The 25,154-nt window shown below is 36.8% G+C and overlaps 1 protein-coding gene across 1 annotated transcript in view; it reads right to left on the bottom strand.

Moving 5' to 3' along the window:
- The window catches only part of VWA8 (von Willebrand factor A domain containing 8), a 162,925-nt gene that overhangs the window by 83,714 nt on the left and 54,057 nt on the right, over positions 1-25,154 (bottom strand). The window contains exons 15-21 of the mRNA XM_072358299.1: positions 22,946-23,114; positions 22,539-22,616; positions 18,940-19,055; positions 18,436-18,542; positions 16,966-17,072; positions 13,838-13,909; positions 4,453-4,529 (exon numbers count right to left, since the gene is read on the bottom strand). Coding sequence (XP_072214400.1) covers positions 4,453-4,529; positions 13,838-13,909; positions 16,966-17,072; positions 18,436-18,542; positions 18,940-19,055; positions 22,539-22,616; positions 22,946-23,114 — 726 coding nt within the window. The remainder of the gene's footprint in view (positions 1-4,452; positions 4,530-13,837; positions 13,910-16,965; positions 17,073-18,435; positions 18,543-18,939; positions 19,056-22,538; positions 22,617-22,945; positions 23,115-25,154) is intronic.

Below are 25,154 nucleotides of genomic sequence, written 5' to 3' on the forward strand. Positions count from 1 at the left end.
AATCCAAAGGCAATCAAACAAAACAATCTGAGCCATAAATCAAGTCTGCGTTGGAAACAAAAGGGCAAATATTGTGGTTGTATAATACCAGTTCAGACAGAAATAGGAACTGCAAGAAGAAATCGTTGTCACTGTAATTCAAAAAACACTGAATTCCAAACAGACACATAATTGTGTCAGATAAAGGATATAGTAACTCCAGCAAAACCATTCTTCACATGCAAATTAGTTACTGATTAGATGGTAGAATTAATTTATTTATTTCTTTATCAAAGGAGCCAACAGTTTTAAGTCTACAGTACTTTTTTTCTGGGGCTTTTACACAGGAGAGGTGGGAGCTTATATTTTATGTACCACTTTCATCCATGCTAAGGAAGATTTTATAGTCTGAATAGGGCAGATATTATTGCCTGAGTCTTTCCTAAGTCTTTACTGGGCTTTTTCTTTTTGTCTGGCTGTTTTTTTTTCCTTCTGTGGAATCTTCATGTTTCAAGAAACTTTGTAATTTAAAGGAAGATGTTATCAGTTTGGTTTCACATTTTTCTGAAGAACCACAGGTGATTTCTTTCCACATGACTCACACAAGAGATGACAAGAGTAGTTAACAGCAAGGTTCATAAAATTATGAGTTTTGACAGGGTTCCTACATTTAGGAATAAAGCAAGTATTCGATTCTCAGTTACATTTATTTGGAGGACATAGAGGTTTGTAATAAAGTCATCCAACATGCATCTAATTTCTAAACAGATGTCAGTTTGGCCTGCAGCTGCCTCAGATTTTCACTTTCCCAGCAGCATCATGAAGGTGAAAGCATCATTCAAGGTGAAAGCCTTAAGACCTTAAAGATTAACATTAGGCAAGATAAAGTTGTTATGTGTTTCATAATATGTAGCCAGTACCATGGCCGCAGTCATCCCTCAGAAATAAACAGAATTTCAGGGTTTATTTCCCAGAAGTTATTCTTAAAGTAATGGGACTAACTGGGTAATCTCAGTAGATGAAAGTTCTGATTCAGCATGGAAAAGAAGCAAGAAGCTTTGTAAGTGCAACCCTAGACAGAAGCTATGCAGAGCCTACACCAAACTGTCAGTTCCAGATGGAGTCCGATAACCCCAGTTGTAGATGATAAAGGAGATCTGCCATTTTGGACTTATTCCTTTTTGTGTCCTGATCAACTTCTAATATTAGGACGTACGTAAGCAAGGGCAGTCAACTTTCTGAATAATTTATAAGCAAACATTTTTCTTAATTTATTTCCTTATTAAATTTTAATCACAGCATTATTTCAGTTAAGATATTTAGTTTCACGGTCCCAAAATAACTTATAAAAATTAAGCAAAGTGTGTTGGTTTTCAGGTTGCCTTTTTTTCCAAAAATTGCTTGGAAACAGAAGTGCTCAGTTACTAACAGGCCAACCTGCTATAAGGGTGGTTCCAAAGAATGATTATCTGCAAGGTGGTGTACATATGTACACATATGTATGTGTGACCGAATATATATATACACATATCTTACACACACACACATAGATTTATATATGTAAATAATACTCAAGAAAATCTCTCAATGAGGTAAGCAAGGCTAGGAGAAAGATTTATAATCTCCATAAACAATCTAATTCTTAAGGTCAGGCTGACCCTTACATGTAAATGAGTGGTAGAGCAAGAAAACACAGATGTTAGAAAAGATGTTTAAGGAAAACACTCTCTTTTCTGTCTACTATCTCCTCTCAACATCTTTCTGCACAAGACATAAATTTTGAGATTTTAAAATTACTCCTTCTAAAAGGAGCATACTTTTCAACTGAATCTTTTGGAATATGTGAAGTGTTAGATCAGAACTCAAATAGAATTGGTTGGATTGGAAGGGACATTTAAGACCATCCAGTTGCAACCTCCTGCTGTGAGCAGGGCTGCTACCCACCAGCTCAGGCTGCCCAGAGCCTCATCCAACCTGGCCCTGAATGCCTGCAGGGATGGGGCATTCACAGTTTCTCTGGGCAACCTGTTCCCATGCCTCCCCAACCTCTAGGTAAAGAATATCAGGAAATTTCATCCAGGCTGACCTTGACTTACTTGTGCCTGTTATTTATTTGCTTCTTTATTTACTACGAAATGATACCTTTTACTAGAGACCTTCATATGTTAATTTAAAAGCATTTACAGTTTTCTGCACTCTAATCATTTCTCCTTCGCCTACATCTGTATTGAAGTCATCAACAAGGCTATTTCTTACCTAAGGATTCCTATCTACCTACTCCTGAACATAACAGATAGTATTCAATTGCAAGGCACACTGTTCAACCGAGACAGCAATTCCATTTTAGAATTATTGTTAAGTACATGTTTTACAGCTAATTATAGAAAGCGACATTTGACATGGGCATGTTTGAGAACTGGTGATGTCATCAGCCATCTTCTGACAGATTTGATACCTCAGTGGAAACTCAGAGCCTCGGGACATGCAGCTGACAGCTGCATGCTCATTTCTAGAGAGACTTGTTACAGCAAACTAAAGAGAATCTTCAACCTAAATTCCAAGGACTAATGATGAGCAATGTCAGATACATTTCTGAAAGGGTCAAGAATTCCCACCTTCACCAGACACTGAATTCCCTTCAATTTTTATTTAATTTATTGCAGTTTTTCCTTGGGGAAAAAAGAAATGATATTATTCCTTTCCCTTTGAAGACTGTCAAATAAATGCACGCTTAGAACATTCAACTCCTCTAGAGTTATAATTCAGTTACATGAGCAATGTATTAAATTTAGGAATAGTATTCTGCTAGCACAGTTAATAGTACTGATGCTAGCTACCTACAAAATGCACAGAAACATCCAGATGAAGCTTACAATCTAGAATATTTTCTAATAAAACACTTATATGCTGTAAGCTATTAACTGTGTTTCCCCTACAAAATGTCTAAAATTGCTATGGTAAAATTTTTTGAGGGTAAACTTTTTCCTATTTTGTTTTGTAATCTGGAACTGTGCACTAATGATATCATAATCCTTCTTTAAAGGCTCTGTAAAGTTTACCGAGGTACGATATAGACTAAGATCCTTGCAAGGTATTTCAGAATGCCATGCAGGAAGTAGAAATTCCAGGTTTCTGTATATTGTTCTTCTAGAACTGCTCAGGTTCATCATTTGTTATTTCTATCTATCCCTTAAACACTGTAACAATATGCAACCCAATAAGAGTCTACAGCAAAGGCACCTTATTTTTCTGGAGATCTATAATCTAGCACATTGTACCTATTCCATTCTATAGGTCCATCGTTATCCCAAACTTGTTTTACACCAATGCTCCCCTGAGTTATCTCAATACTAACACATACTGTTCTTCTTGACCACACCTCAGTGGAAAGGAATTTTTCAAACTTTGTTAAATCAATGAGACGTGCAAAAAGTGATAATGTGTGAAAAGGAGGAGGGGCCTATTTCAGGCAGAGAAGATGACATGAAAGACAATGCAAAGATCAGAGTAGCAGGTCACAAAAGTAGTATTTAGGGAATCAGTGATGGGACTTTAGGAGAAAATGTATGTAAGAAAACAGCAGTAGAAAAGTGATGAGGTAGAGCTATCCAAGCATCAGGGGCACAAGAATAAGACATTTGAAGACAAAAAGCTAGAGAAGAAAGTGAGAGAGAAAATGTTAAAGAGACCACGCTGCTAAAGGGCAAAATACCAAAGATGACCATTTTGATTAGCACTATTTAAAGAACAATGATTACAGAAAGAGATGGGGTAATAAAACTAAGAAGTTCAAGAGGGGAATGTAACGAATAGGAATGAAGCAGAAATATGATGCAATTCAACTGAAAATAATTCGTCTATACCTATTCAGTCTTTGTTTCCATTTACTGATCCAGGTGCCATAAACAGCAGGCAGACAAATTGTTACTAAATCAGTTCACAAACATAATCTGTTGTTTATTTCAGCTTTTGAATTGTTTTCAATTGTTTTGTTGTACTGAAAACCTTTTCCTAGCTTTCATATGAAAAAAAAATATAATTTCCTAATCCAAACATGTTTATAGATGACAAATACGCAGGAGTGACAATGAAAACAAATAGCTAAAAGTATTTCTTATCTTATGAATGATTTATTCAAACAAGAGCCTTTGAAATTCTTCCCTCACACAGTACCTCATGTTTAGGGAAATCTCTCCAGAAATGGTAGTGTAGTGGGACTTTCTTGACTTGACATCAGCAGACTCCAAGCTTTCCTTCCTGTTATGCTAAGTGAAGTGATTCCACTAGATTTCTGAACCCTCTCATCAACCTTATTGCTTATACCTACAAAAGTGATACATTTCTGTGGTCTGTGTGCCACCCAAAATAACAGAGTATTTAATCAAACACTAAGAGCAAATTAAACGTCAGAAATGTGACTTTTACAACATGTGAAATCAGATTGCAAAGAATGAAAATGTAACACGTTCTTACCTATGCAGCTGTAAATACTCTCTGGGCCTGTTTAAAAGGTGAAGGAATCTGTCAACTATTTTGTTTTTCCCAACACCCTGCAGGAAATAAATACAACACGAAGACATTATTATAACACGAACACAATTAAGATTGATTTAAGAGTTATTACAATGACACATTTAAAAGCTATAAAAAAGATAACTTCCTAAAAGCGTTCAAATACTCCCCAGATTTATTTATAAGCAAATACAATTTCAATTCACATAAGAGAGCCCTAACTGCAATTTACTTTTATTTTATATATGTATCTGCAAAATCATTATCTGTTTTACTAACAGTAATCAGAAAAGGGATTGATTCTCTAGAGTTAGGTCACTCATGCCCATGAATTGCTTTAACTATCTCCATTTGTTTACAAGCCCCATGTTTCACAAAGGTATTGCAAAGCTCTGAATACCACAAAGCTGGCTTGCACTAAGGATGAAAAGGTAAGTTTTGTTGGTCATTGGAAACACTGCATTTGTCACACGGACTTAGACACCACCTTTGTTAATATTTGCTATCACCTTCCACTGGGCACTAGCAAAAATGGCCCAGAGAGAATCAGAATTGAGTTGGAGATGAATTGATTTACAACACTGCTATACTGCATTAGCAAGCTGTGCAGAACAGTGACAGTGAGCTTATGGAGTGAATCAGGTGTAGCTAACACTACTTTGTCCTCTGTACAAGTGTTTCAGAAGTTGGCACTTCAGCCCAGGCCTGGCTTGTTTGCAAGGAAGGAAACATACTGAAGGTATGAGGTGTGCTGCTGGAATGATTTAGTCTCATCCTATGGGAATCCAGGTCGTATGTCCCTTGACATATACCAAACTGCAGCAATGAGCTTCACTTAAAACATTCTTATTCCTCCTATAAGAAAGAGGAAAGGGAAATCCCTGCCAATGGGAAAAATGGAACTAGACAAATGAGCAGAAAGAAAAGTTCACTTGTAAACCTGCCAAGAACAGTTTGAGAAGATTCCGTCCCTCTACCGAGATTCACACTGACTGTGCGAATGCATCATTAGTCCATACCACTGTAAACTAAAGCAGATAAATATAACCCACAGACAGATTAAAGAGATTAGATTAAACCAACTTGAGACCAGCTAATCTGTTTCACTTGGCACTGAAACAGAATAGGAGCATTCATAACTGTGAGTTATGACATTTACGACTAAATTCTATCTCAAAGATGGCAACTGCCAGCTGCAGAATTGCAACACTGGAGCTTCTCAAAAAGCAAACACAATCTCTCATATGGGCTGCATTTATGAGAATGGAGAATCACACACATACGTGTAAAAGTTAAAACCATGGAAGGAAAGTTCTAAGCATAAGAGCAGAGGAAAAAAATACAGCATAATTGACAGAAATAGAACTACCCTACTGTAGACTCAAGTGGAACATAGGAAAGCTAAGTCAAATTAGTGCTCTGTTCTCACCTTCTCATGAATCTTCTTCCATCTGGCCCTTTAGAAGAATCTACAGCTTCATGCATAGCTGTAATAAGAAACTACAACACAATACCTATCAATAGATACTGCTGAAAGTTGTCACTTGAAATACAGTTCTCCACTGCTTTGAAAAACGTGATGATGCTGTGATGTCAGTTCTTCTAGAAACTCAGAGATGTGGAAACACACTACTTTAGGAACTACATCAGAAGCATCAAAAGTAACCAGAAACAGGCTAAGAATCCTCTAGTAGTGCACATGGACAGTCTTATTCTCATATAACTGCAGTCAGGTACCTAAAGTCATAAATGGACAAATAAATAGGCATTCCTCTAATGTCAGGGATACATATCCACACTGAAAGCAGTTGTATTTTCTTTTACTAAGAGATGCCTGCACAGTTTTCTGTACCAGCTCCTAGTGGTTTGCTTTGCATGTCTTTTTCTCTGCAGAAGGAGATTCCAGCCAGCTGTGGCAAGTTCAAAGATGAACAAATAGATCAACATATTGAATCAGTGTAAGGCATGCTTACAATCAAACAAAATGGTTACCATAATTTAAAAGAAAGAACTTTGACTTCCACGCCCATTAATGTAGGATTTGTGGATTCTTCAAATAATACTTGAAAATAATATTTTTGCAACTACAAAATAACAGCTAATTTTTTTTCCCCCTCCTTCTCCCTTTCCTACAGCAAGAGGACTGCATTGCTGGTTTTGCATAGTTCTATGCATGCTGTTATCACCAAGGTTATAAACAGGAACACAGCTCACTGTTGAATGGATGCTCAGAAAACACAAGCCTGGTGGTGGACCACCAAGGAGGAAGGCAGAGAGCACTCTTAGCCAAGTAGCACAGTGAAGTCAGTGGGAGTTGTGCTTTCACCACACCACACCCTTTTCTTTGTGCTTGGTCCTCTCACCAGATTGTATGCACACCTTTCATTTCATCTTAAGGATACCCTGATTCTAGTACGTAATATGTTTTTAAAAGGTGCATGCAGTATTCAAAAGGCATTCCCACCACATTTTAGCTATTATAAACACATTAACATCGCTCAGTTTCTCAACTGAACTGCTCCAGAGAGTACGTGATGTGCCTTCTTAGAGGTTGTGGTGTACCACAGAAAATCCTTGGTTGGCAACAGCAGCTAGAGCAAAGTTCAAGTGAAAGCTCCTTGATTCTGTTCCTCTTACTTCACCACAAGTTCCTACTTCTCTTTGCCTCCTTTACCCCTTGACATGTTAGAGAGTAAGGAGACCAAAGATATTTAGAGGGGTCTTTTATACCATTAAGAAACCGCAGAAAAGAAGAGCTCAGGTGAGTTCATTCCTTAAGTACTACTCACTAGCACAAGGCCAAGGAAACCAGGTCTATTTCAAACTCCTTGGAACCTCACAGGGTAAATACATCTGTAGCCTTTCTTGTTCAGGTAGACATGAAGAGAGGAAAATGCTAACTCATTTTAGGAAAAAACTTCTGAAATAAGTTACTGGCATCCCAGAAGTAAGAAATGATCATAACAGCAACAAAATTACCCTCCTTTCTTTCCAATCTATATCCAGTGCCAAGAAGCAAGCTGTATCAGCCACCCACACCGTGTGCAGTCAACCATTTAAATAGAAGGAATCAGAACTACACATGTCACAGGAACACAGTAAAATACTGTCAAACTTGGGTCAAATTCACAATGCAATCTCACATAATTTGCAATTACTGAAGCCTAATGTAACACTCCAGAGGACAAACCAGCTTGCTGCTAACACTTTCTGTGTGTTATTTATAGACATACTACTGCAGTAACTTAATGTATCAGAAATACAAAAATGTGCTAATCAGAAGGAAAACAACATCTTTGTTGGTGTTTCAGCTAAACTGAATTAAAATATTTCCGAAAGCAAGGAATAGGCAATTTTTACTCTGTCAGACATATGGGGCAAGTGAAATTGGAAAATGGTAAGTAAATATCTGCACTAATGAATAACAAAAAGAAGATTGTGCAATTAGAAAGCAAAAGAAACCCTCAGTTAATGCCATCGTAAACACTTGTTGCCAAGGATAAAATGACTTAATCTTCAAGCAGTAACTGTAGTTTCAAATATAAACAAGGTTTTTACAGGACCCAGGAGGTGTTTTGCAATTCAGGATGCAGCAATTACAGTAGTAGGGCAAAATTCTCCCCTGCATAGTCCAACTTATGTCAATAAAATTAGAGCCCAAAAGAACTGTGCTCACATTTCTTAAATTATCAGTTCGCCTCTTAGGAAAAATAAATCTAAAAATGCTGCCTCGTTTTCCTTTCCTTTTAAATAATTTGCAGGTCATAACCAAAACAGTTAAAGACCAGTGCTGTTCATCAGTGGAAGCTCTGCAATCACAGCCTTTGCATTTCAGCACACAACCACCCTGCAGAGCTAAAATCACCTTCAGCAGAGCACCTGTCTTCTTACTGAAGGATGAAACTGTTTCTTAGGACTGGGGAGAAAAACAGTTTGCTACTTCACCATTGTGGTCTTTAACAAAATTCTGTAATTTTAAAGTTGCACTATTAGGGGAAAAAAAAGGACAAAGCCTGTTTATTAAACTTTGATACAGAATATAAAGAATCCTCATGTAAAAGTCCTCAGTTTGTTACTACATATACAATAATCATATTGATAGCATCACTGTCGCAGAAAACTTATGTTTTTTCATTTTCCCAGATGAAGAAAATGAGGACACTTTTGCTAATGAATGGTTTCTAACACTGGGCTTGGCACTGAACCATCTTCCATGTCTGTAACTTTCCTGAATCTGCCAACAAAAACATGTGCAAGAGTGCAAGCATTTTGACTGAGGCTGCTATTTTTACACCAGAGGACGTAAAATCAGATTTTAAATCAGTTCTGATTTAAAAATAAAATAAGAGAGAGAAAAAGTTCTATCACCAGAGCAACAAGCTGCACCTACACAGCTCTCTCAAATACTCTTGGTGTTACAAGCTTCGCTTGGAATAAATGTGAATAAATAAGCAGTGATTAAGTCTTCCCCCAAGTGTGATCTATATATTGGTCACAGCAAAGCACTGCACGTGAGCATCTTCTGGTTTATCATCCCATTATCTTATTACAAATTCAGAAGCTGGGACAAACAACAACAACAAAAGATTAAAAAATTAAAGTTTCACCATTATCAAAAGCTATGACGAATATTTTGGATACATTCCCAACTACAAATGTAGACAAGCTTGCAGATATCTTACTTTTTTTCCCTGAATTTTAGTACAAAAGTCTACCCAGCGCCCTATTAGGGCATTGTTTACTCATATTTTCAGTGATGTGAGATAACAGAAGTTCAGCAGAGGGGAAGATGTGAAAAAATCAAATTAAAAAGAACTGTGGGTAGATAAATCCCAAAGAAAATCAATTAGCTGATTCTTTTTCTGTTCTGATCCCTCACAGCATAACTTGCAAAGGCAGAAAGTGATAATTCAAGCAGACAGACATTTAAAGAGAATGCATATTCACATATGTGTGTGACTGCAGAAGTAAAAGACAAATATTTTCTAAGTTTTCCACAACTGCCACAAAAAAATTCCTTAGGCAAAAATTACCACAACAGTTTGCCCAATTCAGTTTAAAGCTCTGATTCTTCATATTCAAAGGGACAGAAATAATGTTGGTTTAGGATAGTATGTTCTTGCCTTGTAGAGGAAGTTGTCCATCTTTACAAGTCGAAGCAAGTAAGAATTTATTCAAGAGGAGTTAGGATGCTAAGCATTCAGTATTTTAAGTTTTGCTGGTGACCGACAATACTATATGCTCTCACTATCTATTTAATGCAATTTCACAAAGAAAAGAAGAATAAAATTACCTTAGATGGAACAATCTATTCAAGCATGTTCTTTTAAACATCTTTAAGAAAGACTCAATCATTTGTCTCACTAAACTCTTCAAGATAATGAGAGTCCATGAGCTCATTTACCTTCAGGTCTGACTTGAAGAAAAGCAAAAAATAAGATCTAATCACATGTTAATTTATTTCTTTGATACAAGAGTATGTGCCAAAAGGCCATTACATTTCTGAGTTCTTTTAACATACTTGTTCTTTTAAACTACCAGCTCATTTCTCCTTAGCTACACATTGTCGAATTAGACTTGCAAAGTTTTCTCCTCATTCAAGGGAGAATTAGTGGGGAGCCATTCTGAACAAGTACAAAGGCAAAGTCAAAACCCAAGTTTCCACACCATCAATGAAGAAGTACAAAATGTAAATGCTCTCAGTATTCAACAGTAATTGAAACAGTAACCTGTGGCACTTCTTATATTCTTATCAACTTGGTGAGCTTTTTTATACTGGTATTTCAAGGATAGTCTGGCAAATACCAAATACTTGAAAATGGTAAATGTTGCCAATGAAGAGAACTAGAAGACAAAAGAGCAGCTGGGAGTTCCGGAAAGACGAAAGTAAGGAGAAGATGACAAATAGGGTACGGTCCTGATAAACACTAAGGCTCTATCGATATACATTATTTTCCTCTGTCCACTATTTAGGAAGACTGACAGAATATTCCTCAGTTTTGGTAATGTCCATATGATAGTGACAGTAATGTTTTACTTGGACATTTTTCATTGCTATGATCTATACTTGGTACAAGGATGGTACAAAGCCTACAACAGTTGATCTAATGACACAAGGCAAAGCACTGTGCCAAAGCTGGTGGGGTGCAACCAAACAGAAAGGCAGAAAGTGCTTCAGATGTACATACAAATATTATCTGCATCTACTGAAATGAATTTTTTAAAGTGTGCATTGTTTAAAAGACACATTATGAAATGGATAAGGGTTAATGAGGCATTAACCTTAGGGATTATGTGTAGTTCTCAAGGCATGGCAGTACTCCAGGGTCTGATACCAGCTGCATCTGTCATGTCACACAGAATTGCAATTAGGTTGTTTTAGGTTAACTCATGGTAGTTCACACTAAAAGTGTACTGAGTTGATATATATATATATATATATATATATATATATATATATATATATATATATATAATACATTTGCATTTATAATATTTACACTATATGTATACAGTTAATAAAATAGAGTAACGATAAGGGCCAAAAAGAACACAATTTGTTATGAAATACTTCTAGCATGAAAACTGTGCCCTCAGAGCAGAAACATTCAGGACTCACTGCTATGACAGAACCCCTTCAATTTATGAGATCAGTTATCTGAACAGCTCATACTACAAATTACAGCAAAAGACTAAGGTCAAATAAAATACTTCTATTTTGTTTAACATGGGGATAAGTGTTTTAGTACTTCAGGGTTATAAAATACTTCAGAAGTGACAAGGCTGTGAGCCTTCACCCCCCTGAAAGTCAGAAACCCTTTAAAATGATGAACATTTTTTTTGGTCTCTTCAAGACAGCTGATGTTTTACTTCACTTAGGACCAATGAAGGTGAAACATCCAACATCTTCTCTTTGCACAACCTCCAGATGCAAGATTTTCTCCGGCAAATGTTATATGTAAAACCTCAAAAACATGTTTCACCACTGTTATTTAACAATTTTCATCCACACAAACAATTATGCATGAGTACAATTTATCTCCTGATTGCCAAAGACAAAAATTCAGGTTATCAAGTAGTGACCAATTGACAAACCGTACAATGTCCATTAGAAAAATATTCACAACAAAATAGCCTGAATGTTTTACTTGGTAATAAGAATAAATAGTTCTTTCCGTCCCACAAAGCACAGGGAACGACTGCAGTGTAAGAGCTATATGTTAACAGCCATATAAACAGTCATTGCAAAGAATAAACAACCTTTACTAAACAGGATTCTTGTGGTTGTCTGCCTGTTGCTTTGAGAGCAATAAATAGCTGCTTACTCTCAGCCAAGGAAGAAGCTGCTTCACAGTTGCTTTGAGAAACTATGGATGGTCTCATTCACACTCAGACTTCAGGCTCTCTAAGGAAGCAATATCAGAAGCTATATTTAAAGCACTGGCATTTCCTTTTATCAGAAACTATTCCACAGCTGAAAATTCTTATCTATTCACTGCGTTTCCCAAGGACCCACCCAAAGAAACCTGTTGGCTTATACATTAGATTGCATCACGTTCCAGTTAGTATCCAAAATAAATCAACAACCAGTGTAAACATTTAGCAAAACCCCTATTTGGCACAATACATTAAAGCTATAAAACCTTAGGCCATATATGCTTCAAGGACTACAAGTGAATAAAGTAGTTTGCTTGTGAAGGTGAACTCCTAAGACTTGTTAATGCTCAACCATTGTCTGCAGCCTCTCCTTGGTCTCATTAAAGAGAGGTAGTCCCTAATGCCCATCAAAATCATATAGTTTTATGGAAATTCAAATATTTATCTTCCAAGTTCAAACCCAGTAAAAAAGCACCACTAAAAGAACTCTCACAAGAGGTCAGCTCACAAATAAATAAGAATGTACAGAAGAGAATTCAGTTACAACTGTGAAATAAAGAAAATGGACTTAAACTAATAGCAACTCTGTGCATACATGTGTAAGGAAAACCAAAGAGGTAAAAGAGGAAAATGAAATGCAGCCAGCTAAGAGAAACTGAATCTCTAAAAGAGAGATCAAATGTTAATCCTTGCACAATCATTCGCAAAATATCTGTGCACTTAGCATGAAAACATGTAATATGGTTGCTTCTGAAGTACTTGGAAAAGGATTCAACAAACGCTACAGAATTTTTCAGTAATACGCATAGGGAATTACCCAAGCAATTTCTAAATGGTTAGTGATCATCTCTGTGAAATCAAGGATGGTTGTCGTGGAGTGGTGGGACTGAAACAATGGCAGAATGGCAAATAAAATGCTCAAAATTAAGGGCATTATTAAATAAATCAGTGAATAAAAAATACCAAACCTGGACGTACTCAGAACATAAGTGTGTGACTACAAAAGTAAACTTCAAAGTATTACTGATTTGCCAAGGACGGTGCACATTTTAATGGTAGAGCTGAGCTGATGTCTAAAATCAGAGCAGTGTCTTCCAATACCTGGTCTAATCCTTTAACACTGTCTCCAGCCAGAGTTTCATAAACTTTAAGAAAATTCTGTACAGATTAAATCATTACAGTTATTAAAGGTGAGGATACCGATGCTGGAAAAATATTTTACAACCCAGAAATTATACTCAAGTGTCTTTTTGTCAAACTGGTTCAACATAAAAAGCACGTGTTAGGAACCTGAGTGTACCACCAAGCTCTACAGGCTTGTCTACCCAGTACTTAGAGTTTTAGCTGCCTGCATTGAAAGTCAGCTCGCACAGTACACCTGCAGAGCAAACCATAAATAGCCTCACTGGACTCCCCTTTCTCCCTGTCATTTACACTCAGGCTTTTCCATAGGTTCCTTCCTGAATTAGGCTCCAGTAATGCTGTGCAGGGCCCTGAATCTTAAGTGACTGCAGCCCACACCTGATCACTTGACTTCAGACCTGCCTTGTCACTATGGGCCAACAAAAATACGCAAAGTAGATCTGTATCTCTTTCAAGAAGATGAATATTTTGAAATCAATTTTAATACAACTTATCTGTTCATCTCTTGTGCTCTACCAGAACATTTTAAAGTGGAAGTCTGATGCATAGACATCAAGGATAGAGAACGCAGTGGACTGAAGATTTTAATGGTATACCTGTTACACGTAACTGCTAAAATTTATTCTTTCTACTGTAATAACAATGTAGAAAAATATCTCCAACATTGAAGGCATTTACTCCATCAATACGTGCATATCAGTGGATGAAGAACCAAAAATGGGTAAATTACCTCATCAGTACCAATAGGTGTAATTTCAACAAAGCAAAATAAAGATTTGATTTAATCATTAAATATCCTATCTATTTTAAAAAATGTTTAACTCACCTGATTGCCAACTAAAAGAAGATGTTCTCCCAACAGAAAGTCTTTTAGCATATCTTCCATTACCATCATGTGCTAGAGAAAGAAAAACATGATTTTCACTCCCGTTTTTAGTCTAGTTTATGTATTAACTAATAACAGAAGTACACAGGAACTACCAGCATTTAGGCCACGTTTTGTTGAGCATCATACTTGCAGCTACTCACTTTATAGCAAGTGTTTCTCAATCAATAATAGCAGAGGCAATTTAGCTGGTGACTAAAACAATGGGACAGAATCACTAATTTCACTCATGTATTTCCTTTGCTCCAATTGATTCTGGGTGTTTGATTTCCCTAAATAAATGTCACTCTCAGTATTCATTCCTAATTGTCACGGGCACAGGTAGATCTAGGTAATCTTCTTCTGAGAGCTGAGTATTCGGGACACTGTTATTCCACGGAACTGGAGTATGAACTTTTTAATGATCCATACTGCACCTGATGTTATGATGTGGAATATTGACAGCGACATTATAAAACCATGACATTAATGTATTTCCTTTTTAGCCTAAATGAATTTTTGTCATAAGAACTTCTGTTTACACACATAGGACAACTTTCCAGCAACTCTACTAGGAGGAAGTAAAATGAATCCTGGTAGAACAGTATAGAAACAAAACACAGGGAGTCCATATGAATGCGTTCGTTATAAACATGGCTGGGTTTTGTTTGTTTTTTTTTACATTAAACGCCAGGGCTAAATTAGTAACAAATACACTTTCCTACTCTAATTAAACTTTACTTTCAAAAGAAATAATAATAGGATAATAGGAAAATACAAGCTCAAGTCTATGTTTCTTCTAACTTCTAAAGTAGATTGCCTAGATGAAGTCAAAGTATATGATGTGTATTTTACACACATACCCAGTATTGCAAAAGGTAACACAAACAACACAAAACTGAACCGCATCACGCTCCTCACAAACAATTTGTTTAAAAGGATCCAAAGGATTTATGGATTATGTGGCAATGCTGACTACTTTACTCTAGCAATAGTCTTGTATATTTCTCCACTGTACCTAGTGAAAATAGGTCATCTGAAAGTAGGTCAGACAAGCTACTTAAAGGAATGAATGCTTGTCTTTAGATAAACATACATAGAAACATACAGTTTTTCACAATATTCTTCTATCTCTAGTACTTAATTTTGGGGAAAAAAACAGAACAAAACAACACAGTACATCACAGGTCATTTCTGACTATATAGAAATATACCATTTATAACTGGGTGAACAATGTTTTAAATGTCCAAATCTCTCCAGACAGAGGCTGAAGGGGGGGGAAGAAACTCATGTAAACAGCTTAATACAACAAAATCCTAACTAGGCATGTCAAAGGACTAATGAATACTCCATGCATAATTCAAGGGGAGACTTGAAGGCAAATCATTTACTGGAAACATTTTTTTGTTATTACTATTTTACTGCTAAAGCTGAGTACTTCCTTCTGATGTATTCGATTTTTATCCCAAATTGGACAAATATGCACACATTCCAGTTTCCCTGCAGAACTGCTTTCCTGCAAGAGATGCTACATATGTATTTATTATTTTACCAGGACCAAAATTAATATTGTATTAGAATCCCGAAGACATTTCAGATACAATATTTACATGAAGAAGTAGACACAACAGATTTGTATCAATATATATACTCAATCCATTCTCCACAGAGCCTGGAAACTCAAATTTATCATTAACATCATGGTGCCACTCATGGACAGGGAGCAATGTGCTGTGGTAATTGTGAATTCCACTGGGACACTTACAAGTACCTAAAGGGCAGGTGGCAAGAGTATTGGGTCAAGCTCTTTTTAGCAGTGTTCAAGTCGCAGCATGGAGGGCAACAGACATAAATTGGAACCCAGAAAGTTCCACCTGAACATGAGAAATATCTTCCTTACTTTGAAAGTGACAGAGCACCTGGAACAGGTTGCCCAGAGTGTTGCAGTGTCTCCTTCTCTGAAGATATTCAAAATCCACCCGGATCCTTTTCTGTAGATCCTGCTGTAGGAAATCTACTTAAACAGGAGGCTGGTCTCAAGGGCTTCCAGATGTTCCCTCCAACCCCTACAACTCTGTGATTCTGTGGTAATATCTGCTCACAGGTCGTGCACAGTTTTATGCAGTGTGTTCAACTGTAACTAGTGAAACTATATGCAAGGGGATGGAAAAAGCAATGGAAATGGCAACACAGAACCAGTTCTCACATGTAATGTTACTGGGGAAGATGAAGATGACTGTGATCTGTCCTCCCTGCATGGTCTGTCATCACCTTCAGTAGGTGACAGTCACATAGTAGAAAGGATAGCCTTTCTGGAAATAAATTTCAACCACAAAAATGATGAAAAAATAGAACAAGAGAGGAAAGAAAAAGAAATTACAAAAGTAGGAGGCCCACACCAAGCCCCTGAAAGAAAAATATTTCACAAGGTCAGCATATTACAGCATTTCACATCAGCTATCAGATTTCCAACAGTCACCCAGAGGGTAATTCTCTGGTTTAAGACACCCTTGTCTGAGAAATTTGAGGTCTCTGTGCTAGATAGCAAAGACAGCTGCAGCACACCTACCTCTGTAAAAGGAAGGTGGGAGGGGGTGGAAAAACAAACAAACAAAAACAAGTCACCAAGCCCTTTCCTGTAATTGTTCACACACGTTGCTACCATGAACTAATTAACACCAAGAACACTAACAGCTAAGAACTAATTAATAATTCAAGTTCTAGAAAATAAATAATGATTAACTACTGACTGGTTAATAATACTAATTACTCTTCATCTTGCTTCTCAAACTAAATAGTGTTAAGACTGTCAGCCTGCAAAACCTCCTCATAAAACATTCCCTGTAAAACATTCTCTTGAGATGAATAATCCAGCCACAAGAGTGTATTTCTTTAAGAGGAGAAAGTGGGGAGGCACTGGAACACGTTGCCCACAGAAGCATCAAATCACTTCAGATATTTGTTTAGCCTGAAGAAACCATTTCAGAAATAGAACCTTAAAAATTAATTTAATGTTTTATTTCGTATTTGAGAATGTGTACATTAAAAAACAAACTTTGTGCTGGAGAAGCCAAAGAATTCTACTTACTTGAGCATTTTCATAAAACAAAACGTCAGGCACTTTCATTTTCTCACTTGGGTTATAAAGCGGCATAGTCACAGATCCTATTTTCAGAATCCCATTGTTTATTTCACCTGGACATTTTTCAGGAGACAAAGAAGCACATGCATTACTTAAAGCAGTCAATTCCCAGTGCTCACAAGTGAAGATGTGCAGATTTTAAAAGGCTGTGGGTTGCTGTTAGTGATTTCTAACTCAACATGTTTTTTAACATGTGGCTGAGTTGCAATGAATTTGATTTCTCCTTATAATAATGAAATTTCAAAGGTGTCTACTACAATACATGACAAATGATCTTATGTAAAAATATCATACAGAACATTAGGAGCAGTGACAGTTGCCTTGATTTAATGTCATATTCTAGTTTTATTACTGGAATACCATGAACACTGTCAGACGACATTTTCTCATCTCACAAGGTTTCTCACTCTCTTCTTATTTTCCATCCCCATCCCACTGGGGCTGTGGTGTGGACAGGAGTAAGGGAGAGTTGGGGCCAACCCATCAGAGAAGTAGAGAGTAATCGATGACTTTTCTTTTGAACTACTTCTTTTGATAAACTTCGTGAATGTCCAAAATTGGATAAATTAAAAACCTTTAGTGAAAACTTGCTGAATTTATACTTGGAGGTATAACCTTCAATTACAACTTGAAAAAAAAAGCAAAGCTTTCCCATAGTAAAAGAAGAATATATTCCTTCTTAAGGAAATAACAGCTAAGTGTAAATAATAAGATGATATGAATGAGCTCTCTCTTCTGCCTTCTTCAAAGTTATTTGTCACTAATTTCTTAATCTGGCTGGGTTTGAACATGAATACAGCACAACTTATGGGCAGATATACTTATTTGTTCTCCTACTATCATATATGATTCTACCTGTATTTTTTCCTGCATGTTTCACAAAGGGGAACAGTGAAACACAATACGTTGGGATGAAAAAAATTAAGGTAAGCAGGCAGCATAATGCAACTGGCAATAGTTCTAGTTTATTTTATAAATATATTTTTACATATATATAAATACATGCAATGCAAATGTAGACAAAATAATGCTTACGTGTTTTATATTAGAATGTAATAATATGCATTCAGCCATATATATGTGTGTATGTACTATTTACATGTATTCTCTACACAGTATTATTTATACTTCATCAGCCATACATACGCATATATATATACACACACACACATATCTATGCAGTTACGCAGTCACTGCAATCATTCGGGTATTGGAAACCATTAGACATGACAAAATTCCATGAGCAGCAGACAGTAGAAAAGTATCAGCACACTAAGAACATCATTACATCCTGACAGAACGAAGCCAAGGGATGTTACTGAAGCAAACCGAGTTTAACTGTGAAGTCATTTAGTTCACCCTTCAATGAAGGAGTAACGTACATGAATAAAAAGAGAAAAGATGACATGAACTTACAAGTATAATCCTTCTCCTCTAGTTTCTTCATGTTATCAGGATTTGTTTCAATACCAGAATCCTGCAGATTTTTATGTAAAGCCAATCTGGCAAGGTTTGGTAAAAACCTAAATAAAGAAAAAAATAGGCAGGTCATTTCCTCAGGAAGTTTGATTTGCAGTTTTCTGTATTTGCTGCAATATAAAATCATATGAAGCTTTACTTAGATCTCTAAACACTGAACATCTACGGCCTTCATGCTCAATCTTCAGCATTCCATCTTTCCTCAAGGAGAGAAGTTGGACTATGCGTAACTAACTACACTAACAGTTGCACACTGAGCTGGAAGTCTATAATTTTTTTCCACTGCCATGAAGAGGTGCAATAGAAACAATGTTTAGTAGGAAGAACTTCTCTAGACTCAGATTCCTTGGAGCTTTGGTCCTCAAGTGAAATAAAGAGCCCTGTGCACGCTAGCAATAGACCAATCAACTCTTGAACTTCTACCCAAACTAGCACTCCTACCTGGAAAGGCAGGCTTTATTAACAGCATAGTAAAGGCTTTCATCTGGATGTTGTGACAGTCGACGACAAATTCGCAATAGCTGTCGAGTAGATAAAGATGAAGCCAGGGACTGTGCCTGTCAAAAAATACAAGGTAGTTTAATTACTTGAACTCTGAGACTTAAACTGAATGAGTCAGGAAAAAAGTGTAATCCAAAAGCAATTATTTCAACTTTTCTCCTAATTCACGAGTGCTTTCTCCCTCCTTTAATGGCTGGTGCTATTTCATCTGCATTTTTTTTCATTCTCTATTTGTTGAAGTACTTCAGTGTCATGGAAATTATGCCATCCAAAAATTAGCTTTATGATTTCACTTGATAAGCAACAGAAAGAAAAAATACATCGATGACGTAATTTTTCTGTGCTACATAAAACCAAATATTAAAAAGTACTAATAACAAGGAGGTTAGACATTGTAAAAGGGTTGATGTTGTAAAATCTAGCCTTCTCTTCACAAACTGAATTATGAGCTCCACATGCAGTGCTTTGGCAAAAGGGACTGGCAGGATTCACGAACGTATAAACAAAACAACGCTGGGCAGAAGTAAGGAGATTGTATCACACATGCATTTGGGCAGGCTATGACTGGAACACTGTGTCCCCTTCTGTTGTCCACATGTTAAAGTAAATGCTAAAAACCGGACATAATTGAGTAAAGAGTTACAGAAGTGATTCAATGCCTGCAAAGACTGACCTAGAACAAATACAGCAACACTGAAAAATAAACAAACAAACAGCCCCCCAAATAAGTGGCTGAGATATAAATATCAAGAAAGAAGTCATTCTATAATTACCATCTACCGGATGAAGGTATCTAATACAAACTGGTTCCCTGTTTTATCAGGAAGCACACAACAATGAGTGTGATCTGATAAGTTACATCATACTTTGCCCGGGTTAAATGAAATATTGCAATCAGATAATTTCAAAACATTTTGGTTTGGATCATATAAGTGATTTCTGACTATAATATAATACTTCAACTGGTAAAAAAAAAAGTAAATCCTGAAATTTGCCAGCAAGAAAAAAAATAGAAAAAAAAAAAACCAATATGTTATGAATTGCAGATTTTTTTTCTTCCCCTAATAATTTTCAAAGTGTAATAAATGTCAAATCATAAACTCTTTCCTCTGAACAACTAATTTTAATGAACAGGCATTAACTTCATTGGAAACAACAAAAAAAAGTAGTTGTATGAGACTGTACATACTCCTCTCAGATGCTGAGAAAGCAAAGGGTAGTATTTTTCAGCTTAGCAATGAGCAAGAATAGTTTAGATTTGGCTAAGTGCTAATTTTGCTACACCTGATCCTTCTGTTTTCCTTGATGGAAGACTGTAAAGCATTTTCTGAATCACCGCAGTACACCATTCAACATCACAAAGTTTGTGTTATACATGATGGCTTTTCAAGTGTTAACTCGAGATCTACTCAACAGTGAGAGGAATGAGCGCTGTATCTGCTATTTCAGCTCACTGCCCACAACTCACTACTTCTGGAGATCCTATTCCATCTGGGAAAGTACTCTAAACAGCTGAAATGTTCTCAACCAAAGTAAGTTTCTTAAGGTGAGCAATCCTCATACCTCACAACCCAAAGGACTGCATTGATATATATTGGCAACAGAGAACACTATCAGTACTTTATCCACTGTACTAGGTGGGAAGAAGAAGGCCACTCTTGCCTCTTATTTGATGCTTGGACAAGTCTAGTCTCTAAGGGCACAAGCAGTTTAAAGTCAAAATGATATAACAAACAAAATAGCATATAGGTCCATAGAGAAGAAACTGTGTCGTATCCTCTGTATATTTGCAACAGGGAGTTTAATTTTTTGACTAAAATCTCCACTTTCCTCCTTACCTGGAACAGCTGTAAACTCAAAATTAGGCTACTGTCTTTGTAATATATATCTATGAAGCATCTAATTCAACAGGATCTTGATTGTGGTCTCTAGGTTCTATTGTAAACCAAACAAACAATTACAATGACGCAGACTACACCCACAGGCTGAATATTCTACAGGTATTCTATTGTTAACAAAATCACTTTAAACAATGGTTAATATGTCAGGATAATCTCTGGCAGAGGATTACTTACTCAGGCAACTCTATGAATAGCCTGACATACCTTAGGCAAATATTTCAGCTCTGCACACAGGCATGTATTCCTGACATGCCGAATGTCACTGCTCATCTACAAGAAACTTCCCTCAGTCCGTACTATGACTCACATCTTGTCCAACATTATATATATTCCATTTAGATATTTCACAATGCTATAGATATCCACTTGTTTGGAAAGGACTTTCATAATGTTCTATTCAAGCATGGTACGTCTCCAAATATGTTACAGATGATGTATTTACCAGTCTACAATTGTCAAAGATTAGTTGTAGGCAGTTAAATACTTATCAGCAACAACACTGTTCCAAAGGTGTATTTAGAAGTCAGCCTTTTTACTTTTTTTTTTTCTTTTTCTTTTTAAGCTCAGGAGAGCACAAAGGCCTTTCAACAACCCTCGGCTTCCTATGTTGAAATGCTGTGAAACTATTACACATGTTAAAATGATGAAAATTAAGAGCAAATTACATTTGCATACCAGTTGAACTACTGGATTCCACCAAAATTGTTTTACATTACTTACATGAAAAACATCGAGTGTTAGTTGCCATAGCAATATTCCTTCTACTTTTTACCAACATCTGACTATCTTTTAAAAGAAATTTTGTGGTTACTATGTCTGCAGAACTTATTTTACTTGATAAGACTGCTTCAACAGAAGAGCCTGCAGCAGTAACACAGCTAAAAATTCCGGAGCTTTCCCTTTCACATTCCTAATCTTTGCTGTTGTGAGCTAGCATTTTATAATGTCTAGAGAAGAGAAGGCTGTGGGGGACCTCATTGCAACCTTCCAGTACATAAAGGAAGCCTATAAACAGGAGAGGAGCCAACTCTTTACAAGGGTAGATAATAGCAGGACAAGGGGAAATGGTTTTAATTTGAAGGAGGGAAGATTTAGGCTGGATATCAGAAGGAAGTTCTTTACTATGAGAATGGTAAGGTGTTGGCACAGGCTGCCCAGAGAGGCTGTGGATGCTCCATCCCTGGAGGTGTTCAAGGCCTGGTTGGATGGGGCCCTCGGCAGCCTGGTCTAGTACTAGATACGGAGTTTGGCGGCCCTGTCTGCAGCAGGGAGGTTGGAACTTGATGATGCTTGAAGTCCCTTCCAACGCAAGCCATTCTATGATTCTATGATAATGGCTTGGTAGTCTCCATTGCCCTTGAGATTTGGGCAATTTCCTAAAAGCTTTACTTTGTCAGATTTTAATAGTGTGCTACAAAAATCACAAAGAAACTACAGTATATGGTGCAGTAATTGCCAGTAATCACTTCCTGGGATCAGTTTTTCAATCAGGCTGCCTCCAAAATAACACTATAGCTTGCTTGCTTAGTGTGCCTTAGCCAGCCTCTCTGAAAACGAAGTGTCATAGTAGAAGAAAGCAGATTTGAAATAAACAAACAAACAAACAAACAAACAAAAAACACAAAAAAACTGACTCACTGTGGTATCATTTGTCTCCCGAAGCTTATGTGTTAATGACAACAACTGCTCCACTGCACCACTGGGTACATTTGGAATCTGCTTGAAACAAAAACAGTATTAATCTGAAAGCAAGACAGGTTGAAGTTGCACATACACCTACACATACAATGAGTAGATGGTTGCTCTATGTCACTGAAAAAGAAATATAGTTTTGACATTGTTTTTTTTTATTACATCATCATTTAATATCATCATAAGAATGCAAATTTACTCTATTACCATTTATAGATAAGCAGGTTTTGAAAATAAAGTCCCATCTGTGCTACATTCAAACAGCATGAGGAATAGCAAACTATTTTCATATAGTAAAAAACCCCAAACCATTCAATAAACAATAATCAGCCTACAATATGGAACATACTTACCATTTCTTTAATAACTTGAATTTCTTCATTCTTGCTTAAAGATCGAACATGATGAAAAAGAAACAGTGTCAGAAACTCTGGACCAAGCCACTGTTGCGTACTACTTCCAATGACAGGAGGTTCTGCTAGGACGATTATTCTGAGTGAGGGGTGGATAGGAAGGATAGACCTGCCAAAAAAAGTTTTTAAGAATGCATTATCCAACTGCAGTAAATATCGAATTTACCTTTTTTACGCTAGATGAAAAAATAATTGTATTATTGAATCATATCATAGTACCTACTCAGATCATTTGCAACGCAACTTTATTAAAAAAGACAGTCCTGCAGTTCTTCAATTAGATTGACAGAAAAGACGACACTGTAGAGATTGGCCTAGATAATGCCAAGAGCTGGATTTAGCAACACTGATGTTCGCTGGAGCCCCTGTCTCTCAGGATTGGATTAATGTACCTAAGTCCAAAATATCCCTGAAAGTTAGTTATATTTCGGACCTTGACTCATTTTCAAGTCACCATGGGGGAAAACAGGTCCCTTAAATGGCTGCTTAAGACTTAGAAGAATTCAATAAACACCCCACTGAGTCCTTCAATCCATAGATCCAGCTAGAAGTTCTTTCTCTGATGGTGGCAGCTGGAGATGCTTCCTGGGGAAGGCACATAAGTCTTTCTCAAGACTTATGTGAGAGATTGCTACTGTCGGCCTATTTCCCTCATCCTCTCCCAGCGCTTACAATCATACATTCAAGGGATTTAAGGGCTTACCTTTATTTGCTTTGATGTCTCTTTATCCAAAACTTTGTCTAATCTCTTTCTAAACTATGTCATCCTATCTGCCTCTGCAGCTTCATGTAGCAAGACATCTACTATTTATTGTGCAAAGTTCATATCGCAGGATCGGGTGAAAAAGTCTTAAATACCTGCATATTTCATTCCACTGAAGACAACAGGAGCTTACTGTGACCAATACGAGCTTAAATACAGAACTTCTGTGAGTTGTGTTACAACTGTAGAAGAGCACTGCCTCTGTCTTGGGTGGTTTTGCCTCCTTCATATCTTTTGTCTATCTCATCTATGTAACATTATCACATCTTTGGATTTGGAATGCATTGGTACTCATTGAACAGCACAACTAAATGATTTTTAGAGGTAACAGACTTAAAAGTTGGACACAAAAGCAAGTCAAATTACACAAGAATTGTTCCCAATGATTACTTTTTCAGTACACTTATTAAAACAGAAGATGTTAACTTGGAAAAGTTAGCCATGGTTGTTACCATGTGTGATTTTTCATATAAGCTACCAAATCTGACATCAGAACATCTGTAGACAAGTGGGAAAATGACAGCATAAGCAAGAAAATCTGAAGACAGAATAAGACCATTAAATACAAATTACTGAAACTAACTGCGCAATTGGCACAGTAAGACTGTGACACGTGAGAGTGATTGTAGCAAACAGTCTCTTGATCAAAGGTAAACACAGGGGTTGGGCATGAGTTATTCTTAGCTGAAAGCCATAAGCCTAGGAGCTACTCCCTGACTGATAAAAATAGAAATAGATGTCTGAAAACATCACATGAAAGAGGAACCAATGGAAATGTCACTGTCACTAAGCATAAAAGAAGATCAGGGAACATTAGCAAACATTATTATAGAAGAAAATGTTTCCCCTCCATTACTAAGAAGAAAAACAACCATCCTCCATAATTACCTAAATTCCAAGGTCCTTCTGTAATACTCTAAGAGCACAAGAAGCAGTCAGCTTTCCATTGTAAAGAAAGAACATCTTTCTTGTTTCACATCCACGTAAATGTCTAACTCAAAGAACCTGGTGGGGACAACCAGGGAAAAGACATGAGAGAAGCGGGAAGAAAGGAGATGGACAGTCAGGCCAAGTTAACATCAGGATGCCAGCTAGAAGTTACTAATGTATCCTCTAGACAACCTTCTCTAGAGGCTGTGGATGACCCCTCCCTGGAATCACTCAAGAACAAGCTGGATGGGGCTGTGACCAACCTGGTCTAGAGGGAAGTGTCCCTCCCTATAGCAGGGTGTTGGAACTACATGATCTTATATATCCCTTCCAACCCAAACCATTCTGTGATTCTCTGACTTGGACAAATTACAACACCTCAGCTGCAGTTTTCCAGTTCCTAAGCATGAATAAAACTATATGGCTACTTCAGAAACCTATCATTTGGAATGATGT

This window comes from Excalfactoria chinensis, chromosome 1 (genome assembly GCF_039878825.1).
Source record: "Excalfactoria chinensis isolate bCotChi1 chromosome 1, bCotChi1.hap2, whole genome shotgun sequence".
Lineage (NCBI taxonomy): Eukaryota > Metazoa > Chordata > Aves > Galliformes > Phasianidae > Excalfactoria > Excalfactoria chinensis.